Source organism: Kogia breviceps, chromosome 14 (assembly GCF_026419965.1).
Source record: "Kogia breviceps isolate mKogBre1 chromosome 14, mKogBre1 haplotype 1, whole genome shotgun sequence".
NCBI classification, from domain to species: domain Eukaryota; kingdom Metazoa; phylum Chordata; class Mammalia; order Artiodactyla; family Physeteridae; genus Kogia; species Kogia breviceps.
This window is the reverse complement of record NC_081323.1, coordinates 13,122,722-13,135,332: the sequence shown is the minus strand read 5'-3', so window position 1 is coordinate 13,135,332 and position 12,611 is coordinate 13,122,722. Positions and strand designations below refer to the sequence as shown.

The 12,611-nt window shown below is 49.5% G+C and overlaps 1 protein-coding gene across 4 annotated transcripts in view; it reads right to left on the bottom strand.

Annotated features, from left to right (window-relative positions):
* SULF2 (sulfatase 2) overlaps window positions 1–12,611 on the bottom strand; it is a 144,603-nt gene that overhangs the window by 37,848 nt on the left and 94,144 nt on the right. For all 4 annotated transcript variants that reach the window (XM_067013513.1, XM_059038752.2, XM_059038753.2 and 1 more), the window contains exon 4: window positions 8,137–8,288. In XM_067013513.1, coding sequence (XP_066869614.1) covers window positions 8,137–8,288 — 152 coding nt within the window. The remainder of the gene's footprint in view (window positions 1–8,136; window positions 8,289–12,611) is intronic.

Below are 12,611 nucleotides of genomic sequence, written 5' to 3'. Positions count from 1 at the left end.
TAGGTGAAGGGTGCAGAGACAGGGGTCCAGGAGAATGTTGGGGCGAGGGTGGAAATGCAGAGTTCAGCCTTCAACACGTTGAGTCTGGGGTCCCTGGGATCAGTCAGAAATTCAGAGTTATTCACAGAAAGGGGGAGACAGGTGGGAGGATGATGCAGGTCAAAAGGTGAACTTTCTAGAAGCTGGAGACTGGCCCACAGAGCATGAGGAAGTCACCCCCTGCCTCCCTTTGGCTCTGGGTCAGGCGCACTCCACCTCCCAGGCGAGGAGGGCACAGCTGGGTATTTGGGAGCTCGATCTCCCCTCCCCGCCTCCGTACTCGTGGCCACACCTGTGCAAGGCGGCAGTGATGCCAGTTTCCTGGTGGCGTTGTTCCTGCTGAGTTTCACAACCACAGCTGGCAGACAGCCAGGGACAAGGACACCCTGCCAGACACCCAGGAGGGTGTATCCCCACCTCCTCCTCCATCCTCACCTTCTTTGACAATTTGCTCAGTTAGCCAAGAGGAACCGCAGTGCATCCGAGGAGACTGCTAGCCAGTGGCTCTGGGCTGTCTTCCTCAAGCAGTCATTTACCAGTAGGATTTCTCGGGAAGGAAGAGGGGAGCGTGTGGGGCGCTCCTGGGGACTGGGGACCCCAGTGACAGGTGGGCTTGAGAGTCTCCCTGCCTCCTTCCCAGGCTCGGCCTTTGCCACTGTTTCTGTTGCTGAAGCGATGATTTCTGAGCTAACTCAGATGTTGGGTGCCTACTCCTGGGGTGCTGGGCTCCCTGTTAAGGGTGGGTGTGTGGCCACGGGTCCCTGTCCCCAGGGTACAGTCCCGTGCAGGGCGCGGAAAAGCTCTGCCGTTAAGAGAGGGGAGAAAGAAGCAGGGGGGTTGGGGAGGGGTGGAGGCGGGGGACAGAGACTGTAAGAACAAGAGGGGGGCGTGGCTGACAGGAAGCCCCTCTTTCTGTCTGGGTCCGGGTGTGGGGAGAAACGTGTCTTCCGTGGGTGCTGGTGGGAGTTGCTCTCACTTTACCCCATGGAGGCCCGAGTTTCTCTGCCTCTTGTTTGAACTTGGGTGAGATAAGCCAGTTCACCCCTTATGTCACAGGACATCTCCCCAAATCAGAGTCCCCTGGCTCCCAGGACTAAATTGTCTGCTTGGGAAGCTCCACCCGAGCACCACTGGGTGGCTTTAGGGCTGTGCCAGGAAACCTGTGGCATTACTCTCAGACAGCTGGTGGCAGGCTGGGAGGGGAGGGGAGCAAGGAGGGGAGGTTGTCTCGGCCTCAGGTGGCAGCTCCCAAGCCCACCTCTTCGTATTTTCTTCACCTGGCAAGTCAACCTTGCGTGACAGAGGGTCTCCCTTCCCGAGCCCTTGGCTTCCCTGGGCATCAGGTTTGTCCAACTTTCATTCCCAATCATGATGCTGATCCCTCACCTTCGGAAGCTTCTACAGCAGTTTGTGTTTAAAAGAGATTCACATCTCTAAGGAGCAATCATTTTACGAAGGGTGAGGGCTCTGGAGTCAGAAACACTGGGTTCAAGTTCCAGCTTTATCACCTGCTAGCTGTGGGCAAATAATGCCTTTCTGCACCTCAGTTTGTGCATCTCGAAAATGGGCCCAATAACGGTCCCTTCTTCAGATGGTGACATGAGCACCTGACGTGGACTTGCTAAGTGAATAAAGCATTTAACAAGGAGGCTGGTACTGAAGGAACCCACGATGGACACTGGCTCTTACTGTTATCAGGTATTTGCTCTGCTGACCTTCGTAGCAACATTGCGAAGTGGACACCATGCCCATTTTACAGATGGGGAAACTGAGGCCACAAAATTAATAAGCAATTTATTCAGAGCTAGAGCTCAGGCCTGTGTGTTTTTTTGTCTGGTTTCTCTTTTATTTTTTTCCCCACAAACAAAAAAATTAATGGGAGGAGTAGATGGTGGTTTACAGCAGGTCTCAACAAACCTTTTCTGTAAAAGGCCAGATGATAAATATTTGAGGCTTTGCAGGCCAGAAGTCTTAGTTACAATCACTCATTACTGCCATTAAAGCTCAAAAGCAGCAAGTGCATAAATGAATGGGCACGTCTGGCTGCAGTAAAACTTTATCCACGCACACTAAAATTTGAATTTCATGTAATTTTCACATGTCATGAAAATCGCTGTTCCTTTGATTTTTTTCATCTACGCAGAAATGTAAAAACCATTCTAAGCTCAAGGGTTGTAGCAAAACAGTTGGCAGGCTGGCCCATGGGCTGTAGTTTAGAGAATGGATTTTGAAGCCAGATGGCCTGGGTTTGAATCCTGAACGAACCCCTTACTAGCTGTGTGGCCTGGTTACTTAGCCTCTCTGGGCCTCAGTTTCCTCATGTGGTGATTGGAAATAGTGACAGCAGACACCTCATAGGCTCTGGTGAGAAAAGCATGGGTTAATTCATGTACGACGATTCCAGCGGTATCTGGTGCGTGACACCCTCTAAAGGAGTGTTAGCCATCATTCCTCAGGAATCACAACACCTGCATTTTCCTTGTGAAAATTAAAACAGTACAAAGCTGAAGTTCCCTTTGATTTCCTCTCATCCCCACTCCCAATCTTGGCCTCTTTTGTCCTCTACTGAGAAAGAAGTGTCTTCACAGATGTGTTATTACATACGCTAGAGTATATTGCTGTATGCATCTTTTTACATTAATTCGATCACACCGTGTACATTCATTCATTCATCCAACACACAGCAGTGAACAAGACTAACACACATTCCTGTCTTCAAGAGCCTTGTGTTTGAATGAGAGGACAACGAACACATGAATCCACGATATCTATAGGTCTGGCGCATCAGCGGTGATGGGGGCGTCGAGGGGGGGTTACCCTGAATACAGGGTGGTCTAGGAGGGTAACATCTGACTAGGGACCTGAAGGAGTCCTGAAACTTGCTTTTCCCACTCAGCCTTATGTCCTAAGCTTTTCTGATGGCTTTAGGCACAGGTCCCCCTTGTCTTTTTCCAGACTCCTCCATGGTCATTCAGTCACTTCCCGCCTTAGTGGGCTTTCTTGCCTGATTTCTTTCCATGACAAAGGTGCAGCCGACAGCTTGGCTATACCCCCTCTGCACACAAGGAAGGCTTCTCCAGAACAGAAAGAGAGAGAAGTGCACATGCTGGGCTGAGGGATGGGTGCACTCACGTTCCTGGTGACCGCCATTTCTGCAGAGCGCCACCCCCCCCCACCGACTCACCTGGACCCTCCTCCCTCTCCCGACCTGGTCACGCCGATCTCCCCTTCCGCTGCCCTCTTCGACCGTTAGCACTGGCTCTACATCATTCTTTTCTCATCATCACTGCCTCTCTTTCCACTCTGCCACGAGGACCCCTTTGGTGGCATCTGCTCACCTTTGGGATTAGCGATGTGGGACAGAGTCCTCAGAGGGCCTTTTGAGGGGCTCTTCGGAAGGGCTGCCACTTCCTCCCTACTTGGGCTTCCTGCCGAGGCCCCCGAGGTCAGGTCAGCATGACGCTCTGACCTGACAGAGGCACTGGGCCTCCCAGAGTGTGGGGCTCCCGCTCCCCAGCTCTGCCTCAGCTGGAAACGCCAAGCTCACTCCTGTTTCCTCCCGGCGCCCGGCCCACCGCTACCCTTGGGAGTTGAGCTCTGGACCTGAGCCAGCTCTGACCCCACAGGGCCTCCCATCCCTCCGTTTCCAGGCCTCTGGTAACTGGGGCTCCAGGAATTCTCCCACCTTTGTCACAGGGGCTCCTCTCATTCACAGGCCGGGATGTATGGATGGTAGGAAATGGGGTGACAAAGCAACCACTGCGTGTCCCATCCTCAGCGCCAAGGGGATGGGGTATCCCTGGATAACTGCATTATTGGGCTGTGCTGAGGCCAGGCGTGGACATGGTGAGGAATTTCTAAAAAGAGGGAGTGGATTTTTCTGGGTATTTGGAGAATCTGCCTGCGCTGAGGCTGGGAGGAGAGAAAAGGTGTGTTCTGCATAGAGAGACTGTGCTTTGTATTTCCAAGGAGTCCAGCAGAGTTGCTAAATGCCCCCCAACCAGGACTTTGGCATCAATTCACTCGGGAGGTCCTGAAGGCAGGCCTACTATGTGCAGGGTGAGACACGGGGTCAGGGAGAGGGCACTGCCCAGGTGACGTCACGTGTGGTGTCTGCCACTGGGGGCCTGGACTGATCAGACTTATACTCAGGAAGGGGACACGTGGGCGGTGATTACCTGTCAAAGGTGGGAGGGCTCCCCAAATGTGCTGGTGTTCCCAGAAGGGGAGTGGGATAGGGTGTGTTTTGGCTGTTGAGCAACTAGTCAGCCTCCTTCCAGTGGAAACTCTCCATTTTTATTTGGGGCTCTATTCTCAGCTGATGTTCCAGGGTTGAGATTCATGTTAGGGCTCCCGCTACCCCCTCCTCTGGATCAGGAGTGGAGCATGTGATTTACAGCCCGTCAGATCACTGCATTCCCCTGGCCACACTGGTTGGTTCAGGGACAGACATGTGACTGATCCAGAGCCAATGAAACGAGCTAGGAATCCTGGGAAGGAGACACCCAGGCTTGCAGCTGGGCAGGAAACTGAGAGGATGCAAGGATGGCCATATTGGTACCAGGAGAAGAGAGACAGACATAGAGTCTGTGGAGGAGGTCGAAGAGAAGAAAACAGAATATAAAGGAGTGAGAAACCACTGCCTAATCCAGCCATGTCTGATGCCATTACTGCTGGATCAGTTAAAAAGGTTAATATGTTTCCTCTTCAATCAAGCCATTTTGATTTGAGTTTTTGTTCATTTCTGCTCACAAACAACTGAAAGAGGCCAGTCTGATTCAAAAAAGGATAACTCCTATAGTTTAGAGTAATCCAGAAACGCTTCATGGAAGAGAAGACAGACAGAATTTGGATTAATTCAGGGCAGGGAAGCACTAGTAAAGGTTTTGAGATGGTTGTAATAACCGACAAGGCTGGTCTGGTTGAAATGGCTCATACTGGGGATGACAAAATAGGAGATTGGGCCGATGTGCGTGTGTGTGTGTATGTGTGTGCGCACGTGTGTGTGCACACGTGTGTGAGTGTGTGTGTGTATGTGTGCGCTTCTACACTGTGTGTGGTGTTCTGACTTTAATACAGGTGCTATCACTTCACAGTTTATAACACACCTCCACCGCTAGACCACAAACTCCATGAGGACGGTACCTGGGTCTGTTTTTGTTCACCCTTGGATACCCAGCACCTGGCACATAGTAGGCTCTTAATAAATACTTGTTGGGCTTCCCTGGTGGCGCAGTGGTTGAGAGTCCGCCTGCCAATGCAGGGGACACGGGTTCGTGCCCCGGTCTGGGAAGATCCCACATGCCGTGGAGCGGCTGGGCCCGTGAGCCATGGCCGCTGAGCCTGAGCGTCTGGAGCCTGTGCTCCGCAACGGGAGAGGCTACAGCAGTGAGAGGCCCGCGTACCGCAAAAAAAATTAAAAAAAAAAAAAAAACTTGTTGAGGGAATAAATGACTAATGTAATAAACTCCCACTAGTCCACTCACTTGATATGGTTGTTGTGAAGATTAGATATATTGTACATAAAACACCCAGCATAGTGCCTGGACCATAGTAGGTGCTCAGTAAATAGAAATGTGCATTAGTAAGATTCTAGGATGTGCCCATTTTCCAGATTTGGGAATTGAGGCTCTTAGGAATAGGTAGCATATCCAATAGCACGTAATATGTTCAGAGTCGGGCTTTGAACCCCCAGTCCACTGCACAGCCCCTGGAGGGCAATGGGCAGCAGAACCATACAATGGACTGCAAATCCATGGGTCAGGTCTGGCCCTCAGGTGACCTTGATTCATGCAGTATTTTAGAAATGTCTGAATTACCTGCCAATACTTAAAAATCAGACTTCACAGGAAAAAAATATACAAATTTGTGGCTTCTGTTGAAAAACCAGAAAACCTGGCCATCTCGGGCCCACAGTGCTACGGGGGACAGACAGGACTGATCCGAGAGTTTGCTGCCCCGTTTCAGACAGCTAAGTCCTCCACAGTCCCCACCCCTCCGTACTGTCTCACCTACTCCCGGCCGGCTCTCCTGTTTGCATGACTGCCTGTCCCCTGGTGACTTCTGCCTAGGAGCCTCGCGTGCCTTTTTAGAGACAACGAGAGGGAGGCCCCAAGGAATCGTCATCAGAGAAACCTGGTTATGACAGTAAGTCAGGCCCAGGGCTAGTGGCACTGGGAATGGGGAAGAGAAAGAGGTGGATTTGACAGACCAGAGAAATAATGTATCTGCTGTGGTGGGATGCCGCAGCTGATTCTGAAGAGTTAGTTGGGGTAGGAACATTTGTTAGTCTCCAGATTTTTTTTTTTTTTTTGTGGTACACGGGCCTCTCACTGCTGTGGCCCCTCCCGTTGCAGAGCACAGGCTCCGGACGCGCAGGCTCAGCGGCCATGGCTCACGGGCCCAGCTGCTCCGCGGCATGTGGGATCTTCCCGGACCGGGGCACGAACCCGCGTCCCCTGCATCGGCAGGCGGACTCTCAACCACTGCGCCACCAGGGAAGCCCTCTGCTCAGTTTTTGAAAATTCATTAAACTGTACACTCTATATGCACACTTTCTGTAAGAAAGTTCTGCTTTGGCAAAATGTTATAAAATAATACCCTCATATCACCTGTCACGTGTTAGAATGGTGAGCATCGGGAAGACAAAGAGATAACAAGTGTTGGTGAGGATGTGGAGAAAGGGGGGAACTTTGTGCACTGTTGGCAGAATGTGAATGGATGCGCTACTACAGAAAACAGCATGGAGGTTCTCAAAAAATTAAAAATAGAACTACCCTAGGATCTAGGGATTCCACTTCTGGGTATTTATTTGAAGGAAATGAAAACTGGATATTGCAGGGAGATCTGCACTCTCATGTTTATTGCAGCATTAGTCTCAGGAGCCCGGATATGTAAACAGCCTAAGTGTCCTCAGTGATGAATGGATAAAGAAGATGTGGTGTATGTACACACCACACACACACACACACACACACACACACACACAATGGAGCATTAGTCCGTCCTGAGAAAGAAGGAAATCCTGCCATTCGCGTCAACATGGACATACTTTGAGGATATTATGCTAAGTGACGTAAGTCAGAGAAAGACAAATACTGTGTGATATCACTCGTACATGGAATCCGTAAGAGCTGAACTCATAAAAACAGAAAGTAGGATAGGTGTTACCAGGGGCGGGGGGTGGGAGAAGTGGGGAGACGTTGTTTAAGGGGACAAACTTACAACTAGTAAATAAGTAAGTCCTGGAGATCTAATGCACAGCATAGCGGCTCTAGGCAACAGGACTGTATTATCAACATCAGACTTGCCAAGAGAGACTAGGTCTTAATTATTCTCACCACAGAAAGGAAAATATTATGCAACGTGATAAAGGTTTAGCTAACATAACAACGGCAATCACACCGCACTATACACACGTATCGAATAAGCATGTTGTACGTGTCAAGCTTACACAATGTTACGTGTCAAATATATCTCAACTGAAAAAACCCAGCTCTTACACTGCCATCTACAGCAACAGAGATAAACCTAGCATTACACTTGGTGAAGCGAGTCAGAGAGACAAATATGTGATATCGCTTATATGTGGCATCTAAAAATAAAACAAATGAGTCTAATACAAAACAGAAACAGACTCACAGACACAGAAAACCAAGCTTATGGTTACCAAACGGGAAAGGGATGGGAGGATGGGGGGAGGGATAAATGAGGGGTATGGGATTAACAAACACTACACATAAAACAACAAGGATTTACTGCACAGCACAGGGAATTATATTCCGTATCTTGAAATAACCTATAATGGAAAGTAATCTGGAAAAATATAACGGAATCACTTTGCTGTACCCCTGAAACTGACACAATATTGTAAATCAACTATACTTCAATTTAAAAAAATGAAAAATAAAACAATACTCTTAGAAACAGAGACTATCATTTGAGAAATGAGAAAACTGAAGCAGAGGATGTAAGTAAGCTGCTCGAGGTCACACGTGTAAATAAGTGTCTCCATCTGAGCCCAGGTCGTCGGGCTCCCGTGTCGTGATCGCCAGGGCCGAGCCCCACCGCCTCTCCCAGCCAGGAAGGGGGACTCACCTTGGAGTAGTCAAAGCCGTGCTTCTCCTTCACTCCGTTCCGACACAGTGTGTAGTTATAAAAGCGGGAGTTTTTAAGGAGGCCGACCCACTCCTTCCAGCCAGGCGGTACGTAGGAGCCGTTGTATTCATTAAGGTACTTCCCAAAGAAAGCTGGAGGGGAGAAGGACCGGGAGGCCACATGAGCACACAGAGAGCAAAAGCCTTCTCTGTCCATCAGCCGACAGCAATTTCTAAACCATGGCAGGCCCAGGGCCTGGTGACAGCACTGCCCTCTGAGCCGCGGAGCCCTTTAGCAGGCAAGTGCAGCCTATGACCCCCTTCTCAAATGTTTTCATGTGCAGAAAATAAAATATATAAGATTACAGAGAAAATCAATTATTTTGAAATACAGTGACCAAAGTATTAGGAGAATCTGCCATATAGTAATGTGTCCTTAAAACAAACGAAGATTAAACGCAAGACCTTGCAAGGGATGATCATTTCAAAGTAGTGATGAGTGAGAATATTTGATTTCGTGACCCCTACAGCAACTGCAACGGAATACTGAAACATGGGCGATTTCTACGGTGACAACGGTATAGATTCTGCTGATGCACCGTGGTTAGGGGCCTACATTCAGAACTGAAGCAAATGCCAAGTGTCAGTTGTAGGTCAGTGAAAACCAGAGCATCATTTTTTCCCACTCAAGTTTAGGGACCCCCTTGGATTCCGTCTACTACATGGTGCCTAGAAGGGCTAACATTTTATTTTTTATTTATTTATTATTATTTTTGTGTGTGGTATGCGGGCCTCTCACTGTTGTGGCCTCTCCCGTTAAGGAGCACAGGCTCCGGACGCGCAGGCTCAGCGGCCATGGCTCACGGGCCCAGCCGCTCCGCAGCACGTGGGATCCTCCCGGACCGGGGCACGAACCCGTGTCCCCTGCATCGGCAGGCGGACTCTCAACCACTGCGCCACCAGGGAAGCCCTGGGCTAACATTTAAAAAAAAATGGACCAAGACCGATTGTTGGTGGGGGCGCGGGGCATCTGGAGCTCTCACACGCTGCCGGTGGACGAGCAGACGGATCCAGGCACGGCGGACAACTGTTCGGCAGCGTCTGTGGAACTTGACCACAGTCTCACACCTGCTGACCCAGTGATTTGCATCCTGGGTATTTACTCGGAAGAAATGCATTCCTAGGTTCACCAAAAGTCACGGGCAGGACAGGCTCAGAGCAGCACTATTCACAATAGCAAATAACTAGAAACGAAACCGATGTCCATCCACACAAGAATGTAGAAATACACCGCATTTTTGTATACCCGAATATGACACAGAAATAAGAAGGAAAGGACTAGTGCCACGTTCACTAACACGAACGCGTCACAACGACCAAACGGTGTTAAGAGAAATAAAGCAGATGTAAAAGTATCACTGGATGATCCCACTTACAGGAAGTTCAGAAACCGGCAAAAGGAATCTATGGTTTTGAGAAGGAAAGCCGTGGTTATTGCTGGACGTGGGGGAAAGGGGGATGGAAGGGGCACGAGACTTCTTGGGTGATGATGGTCTTGTTCCATTTCTTGCTGGAACACGGGTGGTTCAGTTGGTAAAACTCCACGGAGCTGGGCATTTAGAGCAGCTAAAGTGCACGTCTCTGCAGGCGTACTTCACACCACCAGCAAAGCTTACTTAAAAAAAGAATCACCCTAATTCATCTGGACGGGGATACAGCCCCGAACTTTCTGTGGGTGGTGAGGTGACACAAGATCTTTGCGATACTTTTTTGTTCTTTTTTTTCTCCTCAATGAGCAAGTGTGATTTTTAATAATTATAACCTATAAAGCCATTTTTTAGCAATGGAAAAATCTGTGAGAGTTTTTCTAGAGACAGAGGCGCTAGGCCAGCCCTCTCTTCCAGATGAGGACACTGGGGCTCCGAGACACTCAGAGAACCACTGCCCAGAGAGAGCGGGGCTATGGAAGGGACTGGAAGAGATCTCGCAAGCAGAGTGCTTAGCACCATTCCCTAGCAACGTTCCTGGCAAAAAGCGAGGGTCTAGTGGGTGTCAATTCAGAGCCCAAGATGAGAAGAGACAGACAGGGGAGGTGAACATGCATAGAGGAAGGAGGAGTGGGCCAGGGTTGATATGATGCCAGCAGAGGTAAGATGGGCCCTTCCACTTAGAACCTTCTAGAAAGCATGAAGGGCTGCTTGAGACCTGTTGGTCCAGAGGAGAGAGGCTTGGGCCAGGAGAGGCTGCCATGGAGCCGGAGCCCTCTAGGGGGTTTTCCTGGAGACCTGGCAGATGGCTGGCACTGCCCAGGGGTAGGAAGAACCCTCAGACCCCAAGCAGTCAGATTCCAGAATCCCCCAGGCTCTAGGCAGAGTCAAGCATTTCCATGAAATCCTCCCCTGGCACATAGGACAGGAAGTGAGTGCTCCTGACGGAGGAGCTGACGAACTGCTTCCTAGGAGGATGTGGGCGCGAGGAGGAGGTGAAAATAGGAAGGGAAGACCCCCAGCAGCCTCAGGGAAAGGCCCAGGGTGGAGCCTCCCTTCACGTGGTAGGACAGTGCAAAAATAAATGGAAAGGAGCCCTGGGCAGCAGGGGAGCTGGGAAACCGGCTGCCCTGGCTCTGAGTCCTGGGTAACATCCAATATTTACAGAGTGAAACATAAATCAGGTGATGGGTGCCCAATTCAACAGCAACTGCATGTCCTGGCTGGGTGCTGGGGCATCAAGGATGGAGATGCCGGCTGGAGGTAAGAGGCAGCATAAAAGCATCAGGTAAGCTGAAGGCTTGAGCCTCTTTCTCTAGAATGTGGCACAGACACTTGCTCCATCCGCCCCCATAAAGCAGTGGCTCTCAGCCAGGGACAGTTTTGCCCCTTAGACACTTGGCAGTGTCTGCAGACATTTTAGGTTTGTCACAACTTGGGGAAGAGGATGCATCTAGCGGGCAGAGGCCCGGGAGAATGCTAAGCATTCGACAGAGCTCAGGACAGCCTCCACTACAGAGAACCATCCGGCACAAAATGTCAATACCCTGGAGTTGAGAAAAACCCTGATTTAAGTAACCCCACCTGGCCCTCAGCCTCTCCTTCCCATCAGTAAAAGAACCACACTGTGAGAGCTGAGAAGGCCCCTGGAGACCAAGCACAGTCCAGGAAACAAGATCTACCAAACCTCAATAACCTAACTCCCCACTTCTGATGCTTCTTTCCATAGGTAGGGACCTCTGCTCTGACAACACGCCTAGCCTCTTCCCTTCTCTCCTGTTCTGCCTTGGGGAAGACTGACACAGCAGGGGCAGCAAACCTTTCCTGTAAAGTCCCAGGGAGTAAATATTTTAGGCTTCATAGGCCAGACAGCCTCTATTGCAACTATTCAACTCTGCTGTTGTAGGAAACAGTCATAGACAATCCATAGATAAATGGGTGTGGCTGTGTTTCAATAAAACTTTATTTATAAAGGCAGATGGAGGGCCGGATCTGGCTTGTGGGCTGCAGTTTGCTGACCCTTAGCATATGTGTCTGGTGAGTTTGGTGGGACAAATTGGACACACGTAACCCAATCCTTCCGTTGCCTTCCTGTGGGGAGTGATCTACCCTCAGGCACTGCTAGTTCAAGGGGGCTTGGCTCAGTGAGAAATCTGTCTGACTCTGGAGTTTAGCATCAGGAAGCCCAAATGTGCTCTGAAGGAAGCCAGATCCTCAAACGTGGCCTTTATCAGATTCCTCAAAGTACTATTTTGCCTTCCATCTGCTGACTCCTTAATTTTATTTCTCATTTGGTTCAAAACTTCAACAAGGAAGAAGGTGAACTTAATAAGCATCCCCGCAAAGCTCCCCAACACTTTCTCATGATAAATAATATTGGTGGTGGTGTAAACGTTTTCTTTTGAAACAACTGAAGTAAAAAGAGTAAAACAATCGAGAGAAAATTATTAAGTAAATAATAGAATCAGTGTCCCAGGCATGTAAAGATCAATATATCCATTTAACAACTATTTATTAAACACCTAAGGTATGCCAGAAACTGTTCTAGTCACTGGAAACACAGCAGTAAGGAAGATCCTCAGGATCCTTGACTTCATGGGGCTCACATTCTAGGGAAGAGGACTGTGACAAATAAAGATGGTGGTGTTGGTGACACAGTGATGAAGAAAATAAAGGATGATGATGCAACAAAGTGGCCAGAGATGGACCACAGGAGGTGCCACTGGGTTCGGTAGTTAGGGTTGAGAAATGATGAGAGTGAGTCAGAGGGAATGTGGGAATATAAGGAAAACTTCTCCAGGCCAAAAGAACAGCAAGTGCAAAGGTCCTGAGGTAGGAACAAGCTTGGGGGCACACATCCCCTGAAATATTACATGCCAGATTTTTCATTTCATGTGCATTTTCCTGGAAACACAGTTTTTGACACATTTTGAAGGGAAGACAGGACCACAAGTCATTTCAGAAGCACAGAACTTCACTCTCTTGGTTT